Genomic DNA, 27,446 nt, shown 5'->3' on the forward strand with positions numbered 1-27,446 from the left:
TTTTTTTATAATTTTATTATTATTATTATTTTTTTTTTAATTGCATTAACATAGTGAAATTTTAGAGAAAATGGCACAGAAATATCAATTATTGAGAGAAAAATTAAATAACAAGATCTATTAAGAACTTTTCTGATACTAGAGGCGAAATAACATAAATACACTATTACTCACTTGAATATGCTTGCATTCTTGTCCCCTCGCAGGTAAGGTTATCCTTTTAAATGTGATTGGACATTTCAAAGACACTTTGATAGCAGTCTGTTCAACACCATCCTCACAATTTAAAGCATTATTTGCAGTAGCTGCAACACTGGTAAAGTTCTTTTTAATTTTTGTGATGCAGTGTTCTGCGGGAAGTAACCTCTTCCTGAGGAGACCTTGTAGGACAGATCGGACCGTGGGACGATGGACAAGTTGCAACAGGAACAAGTGGGACTGAAATTAAAACAGTGAATATTTGATTGGAAACATGCTATACATTTTTTATTGAATATTATTGATGAGATTTAAAGAGAAAAAAAAATAGTCTTGTTAAAAAATACGTATCACAGAAAAATTTATGATAACTTACTATTATTTAAAGTTTTCTTGTATACCACAATATTTTCAATTTTTGAAGCAACTCATAAGCTAATGGGTGTTAATAAATTACCTTTAATTGAGTAAAAATTTTATACACAACACTTTTGAGCACAATTTGGAAAGATTAAACACACCAGTTTTTTCTTTTTGAAACATTTACCTGCATAACATTACAATTAGGGTTAATTTTACAAGTTTCAAATTAGCAAACGCTCGTAATTTCACTATTAGTGTACAACTGCTGAAAAATTTTCTACCGAGACATAATGCACTTGTTTATTCTTTTCAACAAAATAAACACTGCATAACAGTTTCTTTATGGACTAAAAAGTTTTTTTTTTCTTTTTCTTTTGAGGCACATAGCATTAATTGAATACTTATGGTAAATGAAATCCTGCATCTTTCAATACATTGTAATTGAGCGAAGGGCTTGAAGGCGTGATGCATGAAGAAAGGTTTTTTTTTTTTGCATAAATTAATTTTATTACAGAACAAGTTCAATTATTTATTCAACATGAAGTCTTAGGATCCAATAAAGATTAACTACAAAACAAGCAAGCCTATTATTTAGAAAAAATTTTGGGGGTTTTAGAATTTAAAAAATGTTTCCTTGGTCGCAAAGATATCATAAGTTTGGTAAACTTAATTTCAATAAAATAAGTTTTGAACTATGATTCATAACAATCTAATAAACATGAATTATTTTAAGCTTCATTTTATGCTTAAAAGAAACTTACACAACAACAGGCAGTGACTGTAATTTGAATAGTATTCCGGCCTGGCTGACAAACTTCTTTTAAATACAATGGTTTATGTGATGTTTTGTTCTCTCCCCTGTCGATGCAAAGAGGTGTGGCATTTACAGAGACTTGAACAGAGGCTGGCCAATTCGTGTTCATTTGCCGGTCTTCGTGATGAAAACATTTTAACTGTAGTTCCAAATCCGTCCGCCACATGAGTGTTTGATGTACAGATGGCTTTAAGTGAAAGACATGGTTGCTTACAGCAAGGTTGTGTTCCAGTCGAAATGGGGCCAATATGACGCCGTCCCGAACAGGAAAGGTGAGACGCAATTCGTCATCTTCTGTAACAAAAGAAATATATTAATGCATACTATAGAACATCACTACTTTAAATGCTTTCCAGTAAATTTAAAAACTTTTGTGATGATTGAGGAAAAATTTAAGCCTTAAGAACATTATTTACGAACAAAAGAAGGGGCGGGGGGAGAAATTTTTTAGACCATTTTTTTTTTTTTTTTTTTTTGCATTTTCTTATTAGAATGATCATATCATACACACTAACATTTCCATCAAAACATGAATTTGAAGAACCCTAAATGTATTTGTATCACTCAAATACTATTTATTCTTATCCAAAACAGTAAAATTCTGTTTGAATGAATAAACAACCCAAATGTAAATGGAACCAAAAAAAAAAAAGAAATCGGCAGACAGAAATTTTAACATTACAGCAATACAAAGAAGTATTTACTGACTGTAATTATTTATAGATAGCAAAAGATAAGAGAAAATAATCATTAAGTTATGAAGAACTTTAAAATGAAGCCCAATTTTCATGATACTAAGCAGATTTCAGTTTTCTGACCATTTCTACCATAAAGACTTAGTTCGGAAAAAAAAAAAAAAAAACTACCAAATTTAGGGAAATTTTTCATGTTTAAAAAACAAAAGAATTGAGGTAAAAATTAGCATACGGTGAAAAATGATGAAGGAATAAATCTCCCTAAGTTAAATACACTAAAATTCTTAGATTAAATTAAGTTTTGAACTATAGAGATAAAAGGTGTTACTAAAACTGATGTGAAGACTTACTTTGTGCAGGCAAGGATGGCTTCATTTCAGGAAAAGTTGGCTTTAAGTCGGGATTCGGAGACAAGTAAGGAGGTATTCCTGATGCAGGAGTTAATGGAGGAGTGGGATTGCCCGGAATTGGCGATGGTTGATAGTTTAGGTTTCGCTGAAACGAAAGAAAGTAATTTATTAGACAAATGAACTTGAAAGAACAGTTTAGAAAGCAATTTTGAGGGCAAATCAAAAGTCTTTGCGCCTATTTTTTTAGTCAAAATTTGGTTGTGAATACAAAGCAAACAAACATATTGTCTCGTGAACAATAGGTATACTCTGAGGACATCATTTAGGGATCCATTTAGTTGGAACCATGATGTAAACCACCAGTTCCCAACCTTTTTTGCTTTGCGAACCCCTTCCAAAATCTGTACGAATTTAGGGAACCCCCTTGTGCACTAAGTACTAAGTGACAAGCCATCCCCCCCCCTCCCGTACACACACAGTGAAATTTGAGAGTATTTTTTTTTTTTTTTTTGAGAAACAAAAATAACTGCAAAATATAGAAGTAGAAATATTGCAATAAGCTAAAATGATAGCTAAAAATTACTACAAGATAAATTCAACGGACCAAACCCGGTAATAATTCTTTGAGTTTCTGCCCACTTTGAACAAATTCTTAGTGGGATGATTGTGGAACAAAGAATGAAAGTTTGGCTCAAATGTCTTGTCTGACAGTTTCAGTCTTACATTAGGTTTAGCACTTAATTTCTTTCTGCATTTATCTCAATATGCTGAAATTCATTTCTTTCACAGAAACTTGGTTCAAAAGGGGTAATAAAATTTGAAATGTATTTTTCCGTCACAAGAATATATTTATTTGTAACACTAATCAGTCAATTAAAAAATGATCTTTCAAAATATCTTTCAGAGAAAATATCTCAGATTAACAAAACAATCTTTTTCTTCCAGTAAAATTAGAAAGTTCTCTAAATTTACATCTTCTTGGAAAGGACTGAATCTAGTTGTTTGATAAGGATACACTGTGTACATTAATCGTTTGTGCGCTGAAAAATTTTCTTTTTCTTATGCTAAAAGTGCTGAATAAAATGTGTAGTTATTTTTTATTTTATTTTTGAAAAATAATAGAAACATCTGCAATTAACTAATTACTACATAAACGGTAAATTTTAACAACAAAAATATTTTTATACTCACTTATTACAAGAGAGTTTTTCAGCGCAAATTTCAGGAGTTGCTTTTTTACATCGAGCGCAAATTTTCATTTTTTAATTCCGTAAATTTTTTGACGACGTACTTCACTATAGCAACAAATATTAGTGCCATTACACTTATTGTGTCATTCACATTTTCGGCGAAGCACAAGAGAAGCGCGTTAGCTCTTTGTTGCACTCAAATGGTAAAGAAACTAAGCATAGAAAATTAAGTAAAGATGTTTCAAACTCTCTCATATCTTCCAATATAATTTATCATGTTTCCATCAAGTACAATCGAACTTTCGAATGTGCAAGAGACAAATTAATAAATGATGAACAAAAAACGCTTGAACTTGAGGCACAATCTGAACAAACATGTAAATTTTCCGCTATTACAGTACTGTTTTCAGGAACCCCTTTGTACCTATCACAAACCGGCCTGGCCGATGCATCGGCGCCGATAGTTCAAAAATTTAGCCATCGGCATTGGCGGCCGATGCTAATTTGAAGGAAACATCGGCCCATCGGCCTTAAAAAACATCAAAAAGCCGATGGGATTGGCCCATGTTTTCGAAAAAAAAAGACCTTTGCTGTTTTACTTTTTAATACGAAGTAAAGGGAGTTATTGTTTTCATATAAAATTATTTACTTAAATTTCTCAGTATGAATTTCTATTTTAGTCACCCCTGAAAGAGATTTTAATACTGCATTCAGGTACCAAATAAGTTAATTATTGCCTTGTTTCTTGCAGCTGGATTTACGTATGTATCTTTCATAAGTCATAACTCAAAAATGGTAAGATGTAGAAGGTTAAATTTTTCCATTTGGGGTGTGCGTACGTTCCAGTTGTGCACTTCTCTTTTTGTATTCGATCGGGTTTTCTCTAAAAAGCCCCCAAAAAGGCAATGAAATGAGCCCCAAACCTGTAAATCAACAATGCATTCCGCTATAGAGCTTCAGGAGGCCTCCAGATTATTGTGGGCCTAGGGCCTCAATTTCAGTTAGTCGGGCCTTGCCCCTCCTCACAAAGGATGGGAAAATCAAACGATGGTGCAGCTAGTGACCTTTAAATTCAAACACAACTGATTGAAATTTTCTAATAGATTGAACATTCGGAGAAAATATCGAACTGAGAATGGAAGCGGAAATTGTACTCATCTTATTCACTGGTTTAACAGGAGTTCAAACTAAAGAACGAGAGAGTATTCTGCAAGAGGCAGGTATAATTAGGATAATTTGTTACTATTACAGCCGAAACTCATTGCAATTGCTTCAAACTTGAAAGAAACATCGATGAGCCAAGTAAAATTTATCAATGCCCATGTTTACAGTCAGTTTGAATCTTACTCAGTCGCAATTTTTTACGTTACGTGTTTTTGTAGTCACTGTTACGAAAGGGAAGCTTTTTTGCAAGTAAACAGTTTGATTTTACGCCTAGATTTCCAACCCTAGGGGCCAAATTTTAGCCTAAAATGTCATTTCAAACTGAAACACTTCTTCCCGACTCAAGCGCTTAAGACCTATAATGGATCCTAAGGACAAATTTGTAGAAGTAATTTTAAAATGCAATCATTTCTTTTAAACTTCAAGAAATCTTTTTCACACTTCGCAGATCCTTTTAAGTATGCTATCAACGGTATATTTCTATTCGGTTTTTTTTTTTTTCGGATATGTATGTGTGAGTTGAAACCAATCGTGTGATTCATTGAAAACGACATTTATGTTGTTTGTTTTAATGCCTAGAAACTTATGATAGGCGCCATTATAACGCCTAGATTTAAATTCTTATTTCTAACCCTGTCTGTAGTTAGTTTTCATATAAAAACCATTTTGCAATCTATACTTGATAGAGATAAATCAAACCCCAGACATCTCTACATAGTATATAATGAAGTCTCTAAAAACCATCTGTGTGTTTAAACTCGCAAAACTCAAGAACTACACGGCCAATTTCGCGGAAATTTTCAGTTTGTTCCTTTAAATCCTGAAAAGGTTTGCAGACCGGTTCAAAAAAACCGGTTTTTGTGTCATTTTGTTAGATAAATATACAATGAAATCTTAGTTATATGTTCAATTTAAAAAAAAATCAATTGGTTATTAAACAGTGTCTTTGTTTTTCTTCCTTTCTTCTTTCTTTCTTTCTTTTTTTTTTTTTTTTTTTTGGCTGTTGTTCTTTCTCTATCATCATACAACAGTCAAAAAAAGAGAAGCATATTTACACCCTGTACAGATTGTACGTAGTATGACCCAAAGGTTCGGGGACAAGCTCTATAAAACCTTACCCAGAATAGTTTATATTACAGAGCACATCCACCTTCAAAGGGTCACCCTGAGGGACTATGTACTTCTGCCAGTGTTCATATAACTTTTGGAAACACTCCTGGAAGCCATTTTTCGCAACCTTCTATGATGCAGCTTTATCTTCTCCTGACGGAAGAAAGCGACGTCCATGCAAATGTTTTTTTTTTTGCTGGGAACAGGTAAAAGTCCCACGAATCTAAGTCCGACGAAACGTTATGTTATTTGTTTGTCATATCAGAGTAATGACCAATCGAACCGTGCATCCTCAATATGAAAGTCACCTTCTTCCCCACGATTACGTTAAAGCAGCAGCGTAAGGGACCCTTCAGGAGGTTGCGAAAAATGGCTGCCAGGAGTGTTTCAAAAACTATACGAACGTTGGCAGAAGTAAGTGGATAGTCGTTCAAGGTAGTAACTATTTTGTAGATAGATGTTCTTCGGTAATGTGAACTATTCAGGGTAAGGTTTTATACAACTTGTCCTCGAACTTTTAGATCATACTACGTACATATGAATTTTCAACTTACTATTTCATAACGTTTTTGAGTGACGCAAGTTTATGCGCATGAAGACATCACAAGAGAACTTGCGATAATTAACTGAGGAGGTGTTCAAAATGGATATTTCGGTCATCAATATGTTCTTAGGTACATATGCATGTACAGATGTGCCGAAAAAAATTGTGAAGTTTAAATTGGGTGATCGTAAAATAGAAATTTAGGTCTAAATCTTATTATTATTATTATTATTTGTGATTTCAATTCCTTATTCGTAGAAAGGAAGTAAAGTGAAATGAATAAATGATCCTTTAAGTCCCTGACAATCTTATCAATTTATTTCTGTTAGATTTTTATATTTTTTTTGCCATCAGCCATCGGCAATCGGCCATTTGGAGAAAAACAATCGGCCATCTTCGAACAATCGGCCAACAATCGGCATCAGCCCATCGGCCAAAAAACGCCATCGGTCGAGCCCTACACAAACACCAGGGATTCGCGAACCACCGGTTGGGAAACACTGATGTAAACGACTTAGCAAAAGTTTGGAAATAATAGCTCTGATTCAAGGAGAGGGATATAATTTATCTCCGAATTAAGAGATAAATTTCTTTCAAAGTAAAACAAACATATTAAAACTTGTTATCTTTTAATAATATATTCAATATTTTTTTCTTCTTAAAAGAATTCCTACAATCACAAGGTTTTGGGAGGGACCATGGCCTCTATGACCCCTTTCTAGGTCTGCCCCTGGTAGGTAGCTAGAAAGTATGATGTTTTACCCGTTAAATCTGTTTTTCTTCCTTGTATTGTGACGTCATAGCCTAGAAACTTTGCAGATAAGTATAGATCAAAATAACTGTAGCCAAATGCATTAATCTTAGGGCGCCATGCAGTATTTTAAAAAATGATTTAGAATATAGAATCTTACAGCACTTTTTAAAAGATTGAAGAGATTTGTGTAAAATAGTTTTTAATTATTAAGTCTTAAGATCATCATGCAATACATTATCATGCACAAATATAAAACAAAAAGAGCGGACATAAATTCAAGCAACTCACTTGCATGTTCTGTTGAGGATACTGTGGAGCATACTGTTGATCGTATGCAGGGGCCTGATGAGGTGGTGTGCCATTTATCTGTCCTTGAGAATAATACTGTCCTCCCTGATTGACATATGGATTTGACTGAGGTCTCATGCTAGGCCGCATCTGCTGCTGAGTGAGGTAGTTGGGGTTTGTCATTGCTTGTGGCTGTACAGAGGGATTGTATTGCTGCTGCTTTGCAAACTGATTAGCTGGTGCACCGGGGTACTACAAAAGAGAAAATGGTTGAGTTTTGGTACAGCTTAAATTCTGATATACATTGTTCCTCTGGAAGAGTAAATCGAATGAAATATTTTATTTGCCTAAAGCATGATCATTAAAAGATTTTTTTTCCTTCGAGACCTGTTCATTTCACAAGCCAGAAATGAAATAAGAGGGTAATGGTTACTTTCATATCCTCAGATTTTGCAATTTGGAAAAGCACATAAATTAATTTTCTCAAAATAAAAACTTAAATAAATAATCAAAACAATGATACTTATTAAAACTGAGTAGCTGAAGCAGAGGATTTCTTCAAAACCATTAAAATATATAAAATATACCTAATTTATCCTAACTAATCAACAAGTTGAAAATGCATATTCTTATGAATTTTTATTCAAGTCAGATTTGATTAGTGACATACAATGTCCCAAAATCAATACTCATTGAGAATTTTAAAGAAAAAATTCTTAATGTAGCAATCTAATAATCTGTTACTCATATAATGTTGGCAACAAGAAAATTTTCCAAAAAAAAACCTTGCAAAATAAATAATCCAATTCAAAATAAAAATAATTTTTTTAATTGTAAAATACAAAACAAAAATCATTTGAAAATTTTTATAGTACATATCTTAAAAAGAAAAGATAACAAAAGTATGATCACAAAAATGATCAATGTCAATTTTAAGATCATACGCTTGAACTGTATGTATCAAAAGTCCACAAGCATAGCATTTTGTATTTGTAGCATATTGCAAAACTTTACAGAACTTGAGAGACCACACTCAGAACAACAAGATGGAACACTGCCAAATATGGCTAGTCGTGTTAGTAGAACATAATGAACATTTGCTACACCCTTTTTCTAAAAAATTTTTTGTGATATATATTTTTTGAGCTATATAATGTGGATGTATCAATAAAATAAACTGTAAATATTCCACATTATTGCAGAACTTTACAGAACTTCAGCGGCAACACTCAGCACAACAACAACAACGGAGAATATTAACGGTTATGGGAAGTCATGCTGTTAGAGCCCAATGAACATTCGTATTAATTTTATCGATATATATTTTGTGAACTCAATACATCAAAACAAATAAATTACATCCTACAACAAAATAGCAAACCAAAATATTGCCAAAAAATGAATAAAACCTTTGAAATGACCACAAATCTTTGCATTACCACTACATAAACGAGATGAAAACAGCAAAAAAATAATTAATTAAAGAAAAAACCGAATAACACAACCAGAAGTTCTTACTTGATTAGTGTTGAAAGTGTGTTGCGCACCAGCTCCATAATGCTGCATTCCTGCAGGACCATACTGTTGCACCATAGGATTGTACTGTGTTGGCCTTTTTTGTGCCATATGTTGTTGAGGAGAAGGGTAAGATGCCATCCTACTCCTGGCCTGGGGCATCATGCCAGGAGACGTGCCACTGTACATAGGTGCATGAGGAGGCTGCACAGCACTCCCAACACCAACACCAGCCATTGATTTATTCATGGCATTAGAGTTCATGCCCATAGGTCCATTCATCGCCATTGGCGTCACTGAGTTTGACATGTTCATCATTGTATTGTTCATATGATTTGCCATATTGTTCAAAGAGTTACCCATAGGATTACCCATATTTGCACTCATTCCATTGTTCATTGGTTGATTCGTTGGCATTCGTTGGTGTCCGGGTCCATAGTTGGGTTGGTACGGAGAGTTTTGCATGGTCGGCATCTGAAAGTGATCACAACATGTAGAGCTATACTTAGACACAAAAATACACGAAACAACTAATAAAAAATAGAAAAAAAAATACTAAGTCTTGAATAATTGTCACTGTTCTATCAATAACACATATAAGGTAATTTTTCTATTTCTAAAAGAAAATAATTTTAAAACAAGATTTACAAAATCAATTTCAAACCAAATCTACAAATTTAATGTTACAGGTTGTTACACTTATACACATTATGCAAGAATACACTCCAAAATTCAAAATGAATACATCCTTCAACTTGAACAGTTTCCCTTCTAAAATGCTTTTAATTCAACATTTCCAGCAAAATATTCATTTCCTAAGTGTTTATTGACATTAGTAAGTATGCAAACATACATGAATTCATTTTTTTAACAACAATTTAATTAAACAAAAAAAAAAACTAATTATTTTGAAAAATAATCTTCTAGTGTGATGATACTGATAATTTATGCAACTTCTATAAATATAGACTGTCCGCATGCAATATCTGTTATGATTAGTTTTAAATACTAAATTTTGCTTTTTGAACACAAATCATTTGTTTGTTTTTTCTTTTTCAATTAATTTTTAGAAGTATGAGGGAAAAAAGGGTTTATCATTCATTAAAATCTAACTTGAGATGACCTCTCATCTTGCCTACAGTGTGGTATGAAAACCAGATAGACTGGATACTCACCTGACCATATTGATTCGCAACACCATTGCCTTGCTGTCGTTCCTGTATTGCAACAACACTGGCTGTTGCTGTTGCAGTAGCTGTAGCGGCAGCTGCAACAAGAGCTGCAGCACTCAATGCTGAATGAGAAGCTTGGAAGTCACCTCCAGTGTTATGACCAGCATTCGGCAACGTCCCAGGCATTCCACCAGACATTGGGGAAGGATTTGGTGTGTACCTGAAAGAAAAATTCAACATTCATTCAATGTGTCCATCTCTTTAGCTGCAGAAAAAGAAAGAGAAAAGAAACAAAAGTTCTAACAAATATTCAAGTAGAAAAATAGTATACTGCTGCCAATTGTTGGGGAACAGGGACTCTTTAACTAAAGACCTAGTTGTATAGGGGGATCAGCAAGCACTTTCTTAAAATAACAATTTCCATGCATGACAATAATTTTAGAAATTTTCAGTCAATGGGAAGATGCACAGTGCGGCTGGCCAACACCATAAGAAAGCATTTGCTTCCCTCCCCCACCTAAAGAACAAAATTTAGGATATTCTTTACTTCCCAGTAGCTGGTAGCAACTATTGCATTAGAGGTAGTGTCACTTTGAAGGGGGGGGGGCACGCACCGGGTGTCACCCATCTGGGGGGTAATACCCAAAGTGAAATTGCAAGTTTTTGAAAAATAGATAGCTAAAATGTATTTTTAAGACCACAAATTTGAAAAATTTCCTGGGGGAGAGGGGTGCCACCACTAATTACCGCCATGGGTGTCACAATCGTCCACTTTCCTTTACTCAAAGTGCTAAACGATATTAAACACATTAATTAAAGCAATTAATACATTTTCAGTAAATTACTACATGAAGGCTGCATCTTGATTTTTATGCAAAAGATTTCACTAATTTCTAAGTATCTTTTCCACATTTTAAGGTCATTAATACATATTTTGAGGTGGCAATCGGATGGCGACTGACGAGTGATTTTTCAATTGCCTCTTTTTTTTTCATATAGTCTCCATATGGCTAGTGGCTGCCGCTAACGTTGCCCTTTATTCAGGCCTGTCATATGAAGTGGCCAGGCGAATAAATTGTTCCCCCTCGCTTTGAAAATTGTGCTTCACTAATTTCTTGCAGAATATGGTCGCAGTTTTAGTTGCTTTCTGATAAAATTTGCATGAATATACGCCCTCGGGTGGTTCAAAAATACATGTAAAAAAGTTTCTCCTAGATAACGGAATACCCCTCAATATTTTTAGACTTGTGGATAGCAATATACTGGATGAATTTCAGCTTCCTATTTCAACTGAAAAAGGGTGCTCACCCCCCCCCCAAACTTCAATAGTATGGGGGAGGGGGGGTTAAAGAAATACATTGAACTGAAAAAACAATGCTACATATTGTAATATACACTAGTAATAAGCATATACATTGTAATAAAATAATTATTTTATAAAAAAAAAATAGCAGAGGAAATTAAATGTTTCTAAATTAGTGGCATTTTCTATGATACAGCTAATAATGTTAAATTAAGGGGTCATTGAGCAACCTCTTAAAATATGAGTAAGAAGCTAAAACTTTTACAGTATAACACTATTCGTAAGTCTGAAAAAAAGGGATTGTCCTGGACTCAAGCTGAAAGTTTTTTTGAACCCCCGAAAATGCCCCTCTCCAGATGGAAAAATTCGAAATGATGGACCTGCCTTTTCCCCATCCTTCTTTTATATTCCTTCTTGTTTCGAAATAAGGCACACAGTGAATCTTATGTATAGAAGGAAAGTCTGTGTTTTTTTTTTTTTTTTCCAACCTATGAAACGTTCTAATTCCATCCAATCACGGTACGGTCCAGTTAAAACATCGAATTCAAATAAGTTTTTGACGGTTTGTATCAAAATGTTTTCACAAAAGAAAAAAAAAAAACTAAAATGGAAACCAACGACATTTTATACGTTAATTACCAATTCTGCTTCGTTCCGATTAAAAGTGGAACCTATTGTCAAGAACAACTAAGCGAACGCTGGCACAAAAACAATTGCGCACCAGAGAAAGAACTGAAGTGAGAACATTTAAAATATGGACTGATATTTCTGTAACCAGGCGCTAAAGCCGCATTTAAAGCGTCGAACTAAATAATGAAAAGGGGGGAAAAAGAGAGGGAGAAATAGTAAAGCTTGAAACAGTTGAAACTTCTCATTCCATCGAAGACGTAAACAAGGACGGGGCATAGAGTTGCAACACATGTTTAGAGCTCAGTCATTCTGTCTAGACTTCTTGATACATACATACATGTTGGCGTGAAGTTAAAAGGGGAAATTCACTCATTGCTGGATTAGGGAAAATAATCTGTCAAACGCGACTTTGATCGGAAGCATATAAAATGCTTGTGTCGTAATTTTTGAGTAATCACGAATTGCTTAAAATCCTCACTTGACCCAAAGTTGATGTTGTTCCAGGGGTCTGGCCAGAGGATATTTGGGTCCGTTAACGGACCCTTCACAAAAATCCGATCAGCCAAAACGGACCTTTCACAAAATCCCGATCAAACAAAACGGACCTTTCACAAAATCCCGATCAAACAAAACAGACCCTTCACAAAATTCTGATAAACAAGATCGGATCTGTCAAATTGTTTATTGAAAGAGCAAATCTGAAACCAAAATGACGCATATTTCTGTGTATAAACCAATAATTTTTGGAACCTTTTTTTAAGTCAAATTAGAGGGATCAGCTTATACAAAATAGGATAATTTTGAAAAAAAAAAAAAAATCGGCACACTTGGGATGCTCCTGCAAGCGATAAATAATTGCTACTGCCAAATAAATATAATGGTTGTTTGTTTTATCACAGCTAATTAGCAGCGGTGTTTTTGTAAACTTTTCTCAAAAGGCATTGGTTAGCACTTTTCTCCGCTCATGATTTAATAAACAATAATAATATATATCTGCGAAATGAACTTAGAACTGCAAAGGGATAGTAAGGGTGAGGAAAAAATATGATCGCTTCAGATAGTGTTACCAACTTCAAAATTATCACCACTTAGCGTCTGGCGTTGAACCTTTATAATGACTTGATTAGAAAATATTCTCATCATTTTGCTAGGTTGTCAATATTTGCGTTTTTATGGTGCGGTGCGATGCTTAATTGTTATTTTGGGAGAAAATTATATGGGTTTTGATTTTTCGATGCTAACAAGGATGATTAACTTTAAATAAACTCTTTTAATTACAGTTTTTTTTTCTTTAGATGTCTGCATTTTGAAAAATGCAATCTTTTAACATCCGATATGAGAATCATATTTTGTTCTTTTTTTCAAGCTAACTTCGCTTTATTAGGATTCAAATAAATGAAAAGTCTCTTTATTTCTGTTAGAACTCTCATTTCAAGTTTTTAAAGCAAAATTCCATTTTCTGTTATGAGTCAAAAATTAAAACGCTAAATAGATGATTTATTTTATTTTATTTTTTGGGTCGACTGTGTCCACAGGTATTAATGATATGTTTATCATAGGACTCTAAAATGCAATTTTAAAATAATTTTATCAAAAATATTTCTTTTACAAGCCGTTTTTATACTTTTGATGCCTTCACTTTGAGAATTGCGATCTCTTTGCATCCGCTATGGGAATCCGATTTTTCGAATTTTTAATGATTATTACGCTTTGTTAAGAGGTAAACAATTGAAATATCTTTTTATTTTTGTTAAAATCACGGAATTTATAAGTTTTAAACGAAATTCTGTGCTTTTTAAGAGAGTCTTGGATCAAAAAGTTGAATGCTGAACCCTATTCTGAATTTTATTTTATTTATTTATATTTTTGTTACAATTATTTTAAGTACTGTACAGAAATATATCTAGTATAATTTAACATAATGTAGAATGGTAGATAAATATTGATACTTGAAAGAGCGATGCCCCCCCCCCCCCCCCAACCGCCAAGTATCAGAAAAAAAATCCAGAATGATTTTCTCGACGTAGAAGAGGAAAACACTCAACTTTAAGTTTAATTGATGCAGTTTGTGCAATCTCTAAAATCTAAAATTTCGTTTCAACAAAAATTTTTTTTTTTTGCAAATTTTTTTGATTTTTCACAAAATTATTTGATTTTTCACAAAAAACGGACCCTGTGAAAATTCCTGGACAGACCCCTGTGTTCTGACTTAAACGGTTGTTTTTAATATTAATTTAGAGAGCGAAATTCTCGTCGCCACAGTTACAAATCGTATGCGGTTTGATTCCATACATATATTTTTCAGGGCTCAACTCAAGCAGACTTTATATTTTTTTAAAAAAAATGTTTTTTTTTTTTTTTTGTGAAAAATTACGTTTTTTCAGGAAAATTATCAGTATGGATGAACCTAAACAGCAAAATTTTACCTAAATTAAATACAAAATTGCCAAAATATTAATTTTCTTCATTTAAGTTTGATAAGAAATACAAATACGTACGTAATATGCTGTAAATAATGATAATCTAAATGATAAGTTTACTGGTGGATATCGGCCACGTCACGTCACCAGCCCTTTTTATCTCACGCCATGCTCATGTTCTTTCTCAACTTGATTTAGGCTTATTCACAACAAAATATGAAGAAAAAAGATTACAAACAACGAGAAAACTAAACCGTACTCGAAAACCGCTTTTTTTAATAGTCGCCAAAAACAATCAAAAATACGAGTAATTATAAAGTTAATTCTGTAAACTAAGGTTAACAAACTAATTTCAAAGTTGAACTCACGCAATATGGATTACACTTTTAAACAGATGACTTGACTTGGATGAAAAAAAAAACTCATTGAAAAGTTTTAAAATGAACAAAATCTACAAATATATGCTTGCTTAGGTTCAGCCTTGAAATCAATTCGATGAATTTATTGACAAAAACATTTATAATTATTAATTACTAACGGTAATTATAGATTTTCCGCACGGCTTTGCCTATAATAGAAAGTTAAAAGGTCATTTGGTTCGCCTGTATATTTACAAATAATGACGGCCGAATTTCTTACCAATTCGCTTTCATTTGCCCGATCATGTTACGGTTCCAGGTTATGATAATTTGGTAATTTAGTCGTCCACGTTATGATAATTTGCTCGGTAAAATGTTCTTAAAACTTGGAATAGAAAAAGAACAAAATCGAATTTTCAAAAAATCGCTTCGAGGTGCACATTCCCATGCTACAAACTAATTCTGTGCCAAATTTCGTGAAAATCGGCGGAACGGTTTGGGCGCTATGCGCGTCACATAGAGACATCCTGATAGAGATCCGGACAGATATCCCGACAGAGATACAAACTTTGAGCTTTATTATTAGCAAAGATTATTTTTCATTATTTTAGGTAAATACAACAACGTCATTTCCGTTACACAAAAAAATTGAGGAACAGAATTTCAAAGCTCTCGCCCAAAAAGTTTCCAAACTTTTCCCAAAAACCATGAATTAAGGACATTCCCTCAACTTGGAAATATTTAAAAACGCATCGCTTAACGACCCAATGCCGAACACAAAGGAAAATATACACACAAAAGGAAAGAAAACGAGTACGTACATCCGTAATTCTACGTCAAAAAAAGGACCGTGACGATTATGACGAAAGCATTTAACACCCGCAGCCTTCGACAGTCAGCAATTTTACATCGGAGTCGCAAAATATCAGAAGTCAAGAAGTTTCCAGGAAGAAGTCCGTATAATAGACGTTTGATTTCTAGAATGCGGAAAGAATGTGGTGTCATTTGAAGACATTAGTCAAAATTTGCACCTGTGAGTTTGGTTTTCAAACGGAAAACATTTGCCTTCAAAATACCCGCTTTTCACGAGAACATCTTTAAGAAAGTTTTAACAATCAAGTTAACAGAAACTCAATATTAGGCATTTGGGGAATTTTTGGTTCATTTTATATGAAAGGGGTACGACGACTTTCACACACACACACATACACAAACAAACAAACACAGATATACACTGTACATCTTTTTCTAAAATAGCATTAGGATTGAAGTCGCGCACGCACAATACGCACACAAACACAGACATACAAGAATGTAGTGTCATTTAAAGACATTAGTCAAAATTTGCACCTGTAAGTTTGGTTTTTAATCGAAAAACAATTGCCTTCAAATTGTCACTTTTCACGAAAACATCTTAAGACAATTTTAACAATCAAATTAAATAGAAATTCAATATTAGGCATTTGGGGAATTTTTGGGTCGACATTTTATAGGAAAGGGGTGCAATGACTTTCAAGAAAGACGGGCGCATTTTCATAGAAAAACGAGGTTTTTTTTTTCCTTTTTTTTTTCTAAAATAGAACGAACTCGCGCACGCACGTACGCACACACACACACGAACACATGGTCTGTAAAATCTACGATCATTCAAAAAGCATAAGTGACGTCATTTGCTTAGCGGTGTGAAAGCTGGTTATTTACAACGCCACATTAATTCAATTTTATGATTTTTGTGCGCTATTAGTGGAATAAAATTAAACAGGTTCGTAAGAATTTGCTAATATTATTTTTAAGTAGGAAAAAAAAAAGACTAGAAAAACATGCCTAAAATCAAGGTTAGACCCAACTTCTGGTTTTGGAGGGTCGTTATTGGGGGGGGGGGGGGTCAAAGCGCAATTTTTGGACTTAAATAGGAGGTTTGAGGTGAATTTTTTGAGTTATAAGTTCCCTAATTGCAGGTTTAGGCTATAGTTGGTCACTTCGGGGGAACTAGACTTGCATGACCCCTCCTCCCCCTCTGGAGCCGTGCTTGCCCAAAATAGTGTGGCTCCCGCCAAGATCAAATGCGCAAAACACCCACAATTTTTCCGTAACACCGGCATGAAAGTTTAGCTCACACTTTGGGGAGACCAGGAAAATTATTGCAGTTTTCGGTGGCTTCGTCAACCAGAAAACCATTGTATCAACACTATAAATATTGCCTGGTTCGGGTAAAAATATGCTTGAACTTGAACAAGCTCATTTACGTTTGGGCTGAAAGTCACGAACTTCTTAGACAGGAACATCGCCAATAATCGCTATCGGTAACGTAATCTGACTTTCCTCACCCTAATTTTAACAAATGGAACTGTTTAAGCTTCAGCACATCCGAATTCCACTTATCAGAGGCAGAAAATACAGTTTTTTAACAAAGAGCGCAAGCGCAGTACAAAATGATTCGCACTTTGCGGAGGAGAGGAGGGGGGAGGGAAAAAAGAAAAAGGGGGGGGGCAAAATTTGATACAGAAGACTTTTGGTAATAAAGTCTTTGATAAGTATTAAAACTTTGACATTAACTTTCAATGTCATTTAGAAATTTTCAGTAAAAGCAGGTGTAAAATATGTTAATGTGAATACAGCACCTGTCCTAAAATAATTGCGTGAAGAGAAAATCAGTAGAAGTAATTGGCTGAAACTAGATACGCAAATAAACCAATGCTTAGAATGTTCAAGAATTTCTTAATGTATTTCTTAACGTTTCAGCACAGGAAATATTTTAATAACAATTTGGCGACAAAAGTTATATCTGAATAGTATTTTTTGATTAAAATTCGTTCTTGGAGAAAATTATAATTAATGTAACGAAAAAAGGCGTTTTAAAAGATTATTTTAAAATCTATATAAGGAGAAATAATTAGCTTTGAATGACTAAAAATCACACAAAAAATGCACAAAATGACTTTTCCTTCTAACGAATAGCGACAGTTATATCGATTTCTGATGTTTAGGACGAATAATAATTCGAAAAGATACTTAAATTTATGCATCACAGAACAAAGAAATTCGAGAAGAAAAAAAAAAGAAACGCTTCAAAAAAAATTAAAAAATAGTTTTTCAAAACTTGGCATTTTAAAGTTTTAGCAACATTTGAGATTAATTGCTAAAACTTTCATTTGTAACAATTACATTTCCCCCAGTGAATCTTGAAGAGTGGCGTTGCAGTTAATGATAATTCTTGTTCACAATCCCCCCCCCCCCCCCAACACATGATGGGACAAACATATTACAATCAAGAATCAAAATTGTTTTATTATCCTCGCTTTGCCCAAGGCCTGACGTTTTCCCTCAAAACTGCAATTAGTAGATGGGAGTCACATGATTCATTGCTTGCTTTTTTTTAATGTGATAATTTTTTAAATTTCAATTTCGCGTACATTCCTTGCAACACAAATCATTTATTTTTTCATTACAGCAGCATGGTTTAACTTTTAAAATATATTACGATTTTGAGGACTCTTTCTGCATGATATTAAGCATAAATAAAAACTTTTTAAAACTTAGACTAAAAATGAATGCAAAATTGTTACTTTTAGAAACGCGGAGTAATAGAACATAGAAATTCGAAAAGAAAGAAGGGAAAAAAAAGGAACGATGCAAAAAAAAAAAAAATCCTCGCTGCAATTTTTGATAATTTAAATTTGTCAGAAGCAAATTCAACCCCCCCCCCCCCGTAAATCTTTCTTTTCTACCGAAAGGGTGCCATTGCAGTGAAGCCGAATTGTTTTTTAACATTCCTTTTGATAAGTGTACGTGTTAAACTTGAAAGATCTCGCATCTATCAAATTCGTCGTCAAGTAACAAATGCAGTTAAAAATTTGAGAAACATTTTTTTAAATAAAGTCACACTAGTTGAAAAAAACTGTTTCGCATTTTTAAGGTTTCTTAAATTTGTATTAAAAGAGAGAGAGAGAGAGAGAGCTACAATAAACTTCAAATCAAGCTGACTACGCAATAACCATTCGTCATTATGTTTTAATCGAAAAATGTCAGAAATTCAACATCTGGGGGACAATCTTAAATTCTAGTGACTTTTTACTAAAATTTCTCAAAGGGAAAAACAAGCGATTCCGAATAGAAACAAACACACAAACCGATTCACGTTCAGTAATTTTTTAGTGATGCAAAAGCTCCACGAGCAAACAAAAGCCAACACAATCACTGATTAACAGGTTAGAATAAATCCAATCGAACTGTTCGTTCCCAACAAGGAAACCTTGACTTATGTTCTGGCTAGTTTTATCTGGAATTAGGTGGAAAAGGTTGGTATATTCTGAGCAAGAAACTCGTCTCTGAAATATCTCTCCGACTTGAGCGGTTAAATCTGGAGCGAAAAAAAAATCCAAGTTTACATGGATTAGCGAGGAGCAGTAACCGAAGCAACTTCTGTTTCGGCTACTTTCGGCTAGCATGAGGAGGAAACGGTAGATATTATTAGAAAAAAAAAAGTAGAGCTCTGAGAAATATTTCTTGATTTGAGCATGATCATTCAAAGAGGAAAAAAATCCAACCCTATCAACTAGCATGCGGGAAATTTCTTCTTTGTTTTAGTTTACACTTGCGTAAAATTACTACATTCGTGTAAAAAAGCAATTAAAATTTTTAATTTAGGTAACTAGGTATGCTTCTAGTACCGATGAGATATTAGGAAAAAAAGCAAATCCCTGCAAAATAATTTTTGTTAAGACGGCCCCTCATTATACAATTATCCTTAAATATTTTTTATTTTTATATTAATTTTACTTTTATTCTTCCGTTTCATGCTTCAATCCTGTGTGGGTAAGGAACTTACATTTGTAATTTGACAGGGAAAAAAAACTTTTATTTTCTCTAAATATCAATTTTAAAAAAACGATATTGCGATGCATCCCGATCATCTTTGGCATGGGTTACCAAACTGGGCGTCGTGGCTTCACATAGCCCCACTAAAGGTAGTCCCAGCGGTGTTAAATCGCATGATCTTGAAGGCCAATTCATGGGTCTATTACGCGAAATTATTCGTTCACCGAACGTTTCTTTCAATAAATCGTGACACGCGCTCTGTGGCATGTTGCACCCTCTTGTTGTCTATTCATGATGAAATCGCAAACCAAACTGAACACAAAACAAGTGACAGCTATCAAAATGGCATACATATCAAACAGTGTTGCCAACTTAAAGTTCTATAACTCTAAAAAAAACACCCTTTACAATCGAGTTGGACTAGGGCACCGTGAAAAAATACTCTTCTAAGAATGCAGCGAATCGGGAAAGTTTGGGAACCACCAATATAAAGGGGGTTTTTTTCCCCTTGAAATGTTAGCGGGTATGTACTTATTAGGTTACAAACTTGAGGTTCATTTCACGGACTAAAGATGATTTTTGTGGTAAGCCAAAAAATTTCTAAAAAGCGCCAAAAACAGTTATCATAACGAAAGTCCAATTTGCATATCTCTGCTATCGGTGCTCTGTGCTATTTCTTTTCTTGAAATAATTTGTAACTGTTTACTCTCGCGTTTTCAGTTTGCGAAAAAAAATCGTTTTCCCATTGTTTAGACACTGTTCTACTGAACTCGAAACCTTATAGAAGCACCTTCCGTTTTCCTCGCCGTGATTATTTGCTGGTTTGAGAAAGGAAGAAGAAAAAAAGTGGGACGCGTGGAATAATCTTTTGTGATAATAATGCAACGGTAGCAGATTTCAATAACGGTGCACATAATGAAATAGTTTATCAACGAGATTCGAAGATCTTTAAATTGTGTTCCTTCAACATTTCGATAATGAAAAACGGTTTGTTATAAGTTAATAAAACGTGCTTCGATGAATGTTTATTGGCAGAGCTGTCTCAAGGGACGCCTCCACATTTCGCAGAATGACGATAATTTCACCGAATGGAACTCAAATTTCACCAAATGATAATTTCGCCGAATGGAAATCCACATTTCGCCGAATAATGATATTTTTTGCCGAATCGTCAGGCAAAATTTGCCAAATAAGGACATTTTTGGGAGGTCACAGTAACATCCCGTGACCTCCCATCGGGGCACCCCTGGCTGTCGCCGACGTTGCGTGGGTTCCTCCAAAAAGAAAATTAAAATTGATTGAGATAAAATTAGGTGTTTATCCTTTAAAAAAGCAAAAAAAGATATGGTCTAACTAATTTGTATAGTAATCTTCTTACTACTATTATATATGCGAAAGTTTGTCTGTATGGATGTTTGTTACTCTTTCACGCAAAAACTACTGAACGGATTTTGATGAAACTTTACAATAATATAGCTTGTGCATCAGAATAACACATAGGGTAGTTTTCGTCCCGTTATGGGGGGCAAAACTTCCTTAGGGGAGCAATAAAATACAATTTTCGTATAAATTCTCTAATATAGGGATGAAAAAATACTTGCACATATTTACATTATATGTCCATCGAAAGCTCTGATTTTTCTGCTGAAGATGGCACCTATTCGAAATTTCTAAGTAGAATAAAAAACGAGTTATGAGCTTTTTAGTTCCATGTTCGAAGGCTTTCCTAAACTCAATACAGCATTTAGTATATCATCTCAACTCCCTGTCGATAGCGACAATTGTTGTATAGTTGACTATCTTTGCTTTTCGTGACTGTTCAAGGCTTTTCTCAAGTCAAATCTTGAAGTAAGATTTTGCACAAGATTGGCAAATAATATATAATTTGGCTGATCATTTTCCATTTAAAACGAAACTTTAATGTAATTAATGGTTTTTATTATTATTTATGCTGATTGAACACTTACTCATTATCCAATCAACCAGCAGATCGCCAAAATTTTTGCAGAAAGATTTCTGTAGCTGATGCATTTGGCAGTTTTTTTCAACGTCGCTGTTTTTGAAGCCGAAGACTACGTCATAATGTTTCTCAGTTTTCAATATGTAAACAAAATATCGCCAAAGAATCTTTAAAAAAACTTTTTTTACTATGATAAATAATCCAGCAACTAAATTAGGCAAATCCATAAACAGCACAAAAACTTCCATTAATTTTCCTTTTTGCACAATTTCAAACAATCGCCAAATTTTACTATACTAATTTTTGAAAACATTTCGAATGAAACTCTTTAGCGCCATTTTATGGTGACCAAAAGTATCTCAGCACCTGGCGATAATATCTTTGTAACGAAAATTAATATCATATCGTTTTACAAAGTAAGGAAAGAAGGAGGGAGCATCATCGAAGGTATCCCAAAACGATTCCCGCAAATTCGGTAAAATCGCACCAAGAGCCCACAATGATTGAAATTTCCCAAAATAACTAAAGCAAGTATAAGGGGATTACGTGCAACTTCAATAGCAATACAGAGAAGGTTTTAGACTCCATGTTAAAAAAAAAAAGTATCAACAGATTAATCTTTTTAAACATGAGAAGAATAATTTCATGTTTTGGAAATTTGTATATGCTTAAATATAGTGCTTTCGTTTCTAAATCAATACTATTTTGTTTTTTATACTTATTGCTATTTTACTTTTATGGGTAAGGAAGAAATCCGATTTTTAATCACGTCAAAAAGATGTGTTTTAAATTCTTTCACTTAAACCAGAAAACAAAAGCAAGTAACGATTTTTTCTCATAATTATTACTGACCCTGGCAACGCCGGGTATTTTTGTTAGTACTAATACAGGGTGGCGACAGGAACTGATAAAAAGTTGCCTGACTTTTCCCTGATTTCCCTGATTAAGTTTACTAAATTTCCCTGATTTACGTTACCAATGATAATGGTTTCCTTTCTTTGCTCTACTTGAAATCCATTGTATCTTTGTATAAAATGCAATATTTTAAAACGCTTTAAGCTGTGTAAAGTTTGTGAACTAAAGATATATTTTTAAAAAATGCTACTTTTTCAATAAAATGGTAAAAAAAAAAAACATATAAAGTCAATTTTTTTGGAAAAAAGAAAAAAACCTACAAAACAGTATATTAAATTTTTCTACATGGAAAGATTATAGAAAAATTTAAAAAAAAAAATTTACTTCCAGAAACCACTTAGCATAAGAATTTTAAGAAATATTAAAATCACTCTTAAAAACATATGTGTATTTATGATAGAACTAAAAAGTAATTGAAATTAACTAAATTTTCAAACAGTATAATAATTGTTGCAAGAATAAACAAGTAATAGCGAAAGAATAGAAGTAATGTAGTTATTCTTATACAACTAATCAACATATTTATGCAAAACAGATGAAACCATTTGACATCCATTCATAGGGAGCTTTTCTCTAATCAAGAACTTAGGCTTTAATGAATGAATGTTTACTTAAGTACACAAGTTAACTCTATTTCAAATGATTTCAGTATGTACCGAAAAAAAAGCTTAGATTGCTTTTGTGACAAACAACTTTGAAATGCAAGAAAAAAAAAAGCAATTAGTTAATTTCAAAATATATAAAAGAAGAATACAACTTGGTTATAAAATAAAAGAATCATTTAAGTCTGAAGAAAAGAAAACCTTTATAATCTGTGGCGGCAACAAATAATATAACGGCAAAAAACAAAGTTTTTTTTTATTGTAAGTTCAATTTTAGCAATTAAATTAAAAAGGCAAAGAAGTAATAACCTTTAAGCTTTTATCAGTATTAATTCAAAAACCAAAGATATCTTCTTGAAATCGTGATTACAGTACGCTAATTACTTCGAGACAATGGAATAAAGGCGAAGGAGCTAAGGCATTAATGAAGGCTTCCTCTTTGCCTGCATGGTTGTTTATTTTACGTAGCATTGAAAGCGTGAAAGGAAATTTCAAGCTAGGTAAATAAACAACCTAACAGACACAGAAGCAATCTTAGGAAGTTCATCCTGTGGAATACTTTGACATTGAGGAAAAAAGATGCACAAGTATGCGGCAGTGTACAATCGCACCTCATTAATTTTACTTTTTTTTTTGAACAGATAATTGGCAGAAAATATGCAGGGAATTAGAGTACTTAATTTTGTAAAGCAAAAAATAATAATAATAAAAAATTTTTCCTTCATCGAATCAATTTTCCCTGATTTTTTATTATTTTTTCGAAATTCCCTGATATTTCCCTGATTTTTCCCTGATTAATAAAGTTTCCTGACTTTTCCCTGATCTCCCTGATCTGTCGCCACCCTGTAATATTATAAAATATTTAAAAACTAATGAGTATAAATTTCAAAATTTATGCACTTAAAAAAAAATTTATTGTATATTTTCTTTTTGAGCTTCTTTTACTCAAAATCGAATACCTATATGCAGAGCTGCCAACTTTTGAAAATCTAAATTCATAGGATAATTTTGCGCGAGGGGGGGGGGGGAGCGACGCGTTTCATAACAAATGTAACAGACGTAATGAATAAGTTGCACATTAGTAAAATCTAGTAAGTACCCCCCCCCCCCCCCCCCCCGCGGTACTATTTTCAAAACCAAACTGATAAATTTAAGGTGGGAGAGCGAGGGATAATTACTGAGATTTTTTGAAAGTTGTTTTTAGGATTTGGTTATTTCTAAGTTTTGCGAAAAATTTTAAACGTGATTTCCACATGGCGTCATTTTGAGTTTGCTCATTTTTAGTGTACGTTCCGAATTTGTTCGTTCCAAATAAGTTCCTTTTGTAGCAACACATATGAACAAAAAGAAAAGGCGCCCTAGCATAAAAATGGGCAAAGATGGAAGGAATGAATCCCTGGAATTGACTAATTGTTTTTATGCATGATTTTTGTTCTTTTTTTTTATCATTTAATATGATAAATTCTTTTTGTTTATTTTTAAGCAAAAATTTGGAACATAAGTTAGCACAAAAGCTAACTAAATGATTACTTATGTGGACAACATCTGTATTGATGGAATTTTTTTAGGGTTATAAAAAAAAGAAGAAAATCGTAATTTTTGGACGTGTTTTCGTAGCGTCGTAGTTCAAGGTTTTAGTTCGTAGAAACTACGATTTTTTCCAGTATCTAGAAAAGGAAAAATACACACTCCAATTTTTCGTGTACTTTGAGAACATTCTTGATTCTTTCAAAAAATATGTAGATCATTCATTCATGACTGAGTAAATATTTTTGGCTAAACAATAATTCTAAATTTGATATTTTTAAGCGTACAATATGGATATTACGCATGGACCGACTTGTGCAGCTCCAGCAATTGTTGGCCCTACAATGATAATGTTACGGCGAGTAATTATATTATCAACATGATTATAATTTCTGTAAAGACAGTTGGCTTAAGTTCCTTTAACCTTCATTTCATGCCCATTAATTGATGGTAATTCCCTCTCATTAGTGCTGTTGTACACACTTTAAGTAATATATTCGTATCCATAAATTACATTCGCATTTCATTTATCAAATACAGAAATTATATACATTACTAGACTAATCATTTCCATTAACTAGTTTTGCCCATCACCCATAAATGTAAAGTAGATAAATGTACAATAGTTTCGGTTATCCGAAATAATCAAGATCGACCACTATCGGATTATTGACATTTTCGCATAATCGAGAATGCTCTAATTTTCATATAATGCATACATGTATTATTTTTTGATCAAAAATGCTATTTTTTAAAGAAAGTAAAGCTATAGCAAAGTAACCGAAATTAAGTTGTTGGGTTTTATTACTGAGGTTTTAAAATAGAGATGTAGAATCAAAAGTTGGGAAATGCTCAAAATCTGGAAACTCCCGGTTCAAATTATGCTCCATTTAATCATTAATCGTGATAATAGTTATTATCATTTTACAGCAAGCTTCCGACTATCTGCTTTTCGGGACTTTTTTGTTGTCCCCCTTTAAATGGTTGGTAAGTTTCGGAATGCACAAAGATGAGCACATGTTGAAAGAGTATACATAAGGCATAAGTATGGAAAATTAACTGACAATTTTACAAAAATTAAAAGGTACTGTTAATAAAGTCAAAACTTAATGTGTAATTTAAATAATAAAAATATTACGAATGCATTTTTACGTTAATTTTTTAATCCTTTTCAGACAATTTCTCAGCAGAATTCCGCTTACTCGCGGTAACTGCACTGCTCAATTAAGCGGATAATCGGGATCGGGAGTGAATTGTTCTAACTTGAATCTACTATAAAATAGATCTAAAACATTTTTTCAAAACAATTAACTACTCCTTTTTTTCCTAACCATAAAATAGATCTAAAACATCTTTCCAAAACCAATAATTACTCCATTTTTTCCCTAACCTAGTAAAAGAAAGTTTATTCTGGAGAGGACTTTGCGTCAACATGATCCAGCGGAAATATGCTGGTAGATCGTGAATAACCGATTATTTATCATGATGAAATTTTTTTAAGATTTCTCAATTTAGATGAAGATGGCAAAACAACTATTTTACATTTATTTGCTTTAATCGTTTTCATTATTCGATGAAATCCTAGAAAACAAAAATACAGAAACAAACCTTCGAGTTTCTGCGCAAGCTATTCCACAGTATCTTCCATTTAAATACTTCATCAACTTAATGATCATGATTAGAACTGTTTAGCGACGTTTGCAACATTTAAATTGACAACAAATTAGATAGCGCCAGTTAATGAACGTATTTGAATAAGAATAAAAAATTAAAATTTCGAGCAACTCACCCATTGTAACCAGGCCCGTTTTGCCTGTTACCCATGCCAGGAGGGTAGGACTTGGGCGTCATGCTTCCCGGGTAGGTACCCCCCAGGCTGGCCCCCGGAGTAAGGGGCCCCCTGGGCCATCGTCGTGTGGGTGCCACCATACGATCCGGCCATGGGTCCTCCACTCTGGGTGCTAGTCGTGACGCCCCAAACCGTCGTCACCACGGAGAGCTGCTGCTGTTGTTGCTGTGGGCCCTGTGAGGGAGGGGCCCCCGGGGCCTGCTGCCAGCCCAGTGGCGCCATCGACGAGGACTCACTGAAACAGGAATAGCTACAAATTGGAGGAGGAGCACCAATTAATGAAGTTCTGCACCTTTGTTGGTTTTTAAAATGGGTTAGTTGTGAAGAGTTAGTGGAAGTAGACAGGAGGAAACTTTCTTGTGCGGAAGAGAGCTTACAGAGAAAAATGCGGCAATTTTAAAGCGGGTTCAACCAGCGAGATAAATGAACAGTGTGCGTAAAGGCAATCCTTAAATGGGTTCAACCTCACGTAGTTGCTAGCATTTGGCAAATCAGGCAAGCCCATACCAAAATTCATTGAACCGTCAGAACAAAAAGAAAGCTGCAATTTATGCAACAGACATAAAGCATATAATCGAGGGAAGGAATTAATTTATCCTTTGATTTTATTGATTTATTTATTGCTTGTTTGAATTAAAACCAGACTCCAACTTGCATCCAAGCCTAAATGGTACATCCGAAACTGAACAGAACACAGAAAAGTTCCTTTACATGCACATTTCAAATAAACACGCGACGTTATTTGTCGATGCATCAATATTGGCTCAATTAATTAAATTTCGTTTATTCCAGCAGTCAAATAAAAAGTAGAAAATGTTCAATTCTTAAAACGAGTTTATGAGGAGATTTAAAAAAAAAACTGCATGTTTTATAATTTCACTCTTACAGACTTTTGGAAAAGATCGA

At 33.6% G+C, this 27,446-nt stretch overlaps 1 protein-coding gene across 1 annotated transcript in view; it reads right to left on the bottom strand.

Moving 5' to 3' along the window:
- Nucleotides 1–27,446, bottom strand: part of LOC129226634 (zinc finger MIZ domain-containing protein 1-like) — a 70,525-nt gene that overhangs the window by 15,366 nt on the left and 27,713 nt on the right. The window contains 8 exon segments of the mRNA XM_054861263.1: nucleotides 175–438; nucleotides 1,323–1,669; nucleotides 2,421–2,565; nucleotides 7,471–7,722; nucleotides 8,989–9,459; nucleotides 10,161–10,377; nucleotides 26,481–26,554; nucleotides 26,556–26,790. Coding sequence (XP_054717238.1) covers nucleotides 175–438; nucleotides 1,323–1,669; nucleotides 2,421–2,565; nucleotides 7,471–7,722; nucleotides 8,989–9,459; nucleotides 10,161–10,377; nucleotides 26,481–26,554; nucleotides 26,556–26,790 — 2,005 coding nt within the window.

Source organism: Uloborus diversus, chromosome 7 (genome assembly GCF_026930045.1).
Source record: "Uloborus diversus isolate 005 chromosome 7, Udiv.v.3.1, whole genome shotgun sequence".
NCBI classification, from domain to species: domain Eukaryota; kingdom Metazoa; phylum Arthropoda; class Arachnida; order Araneae; family Uloboridae; genus Uloborus; species Uloborus diversus.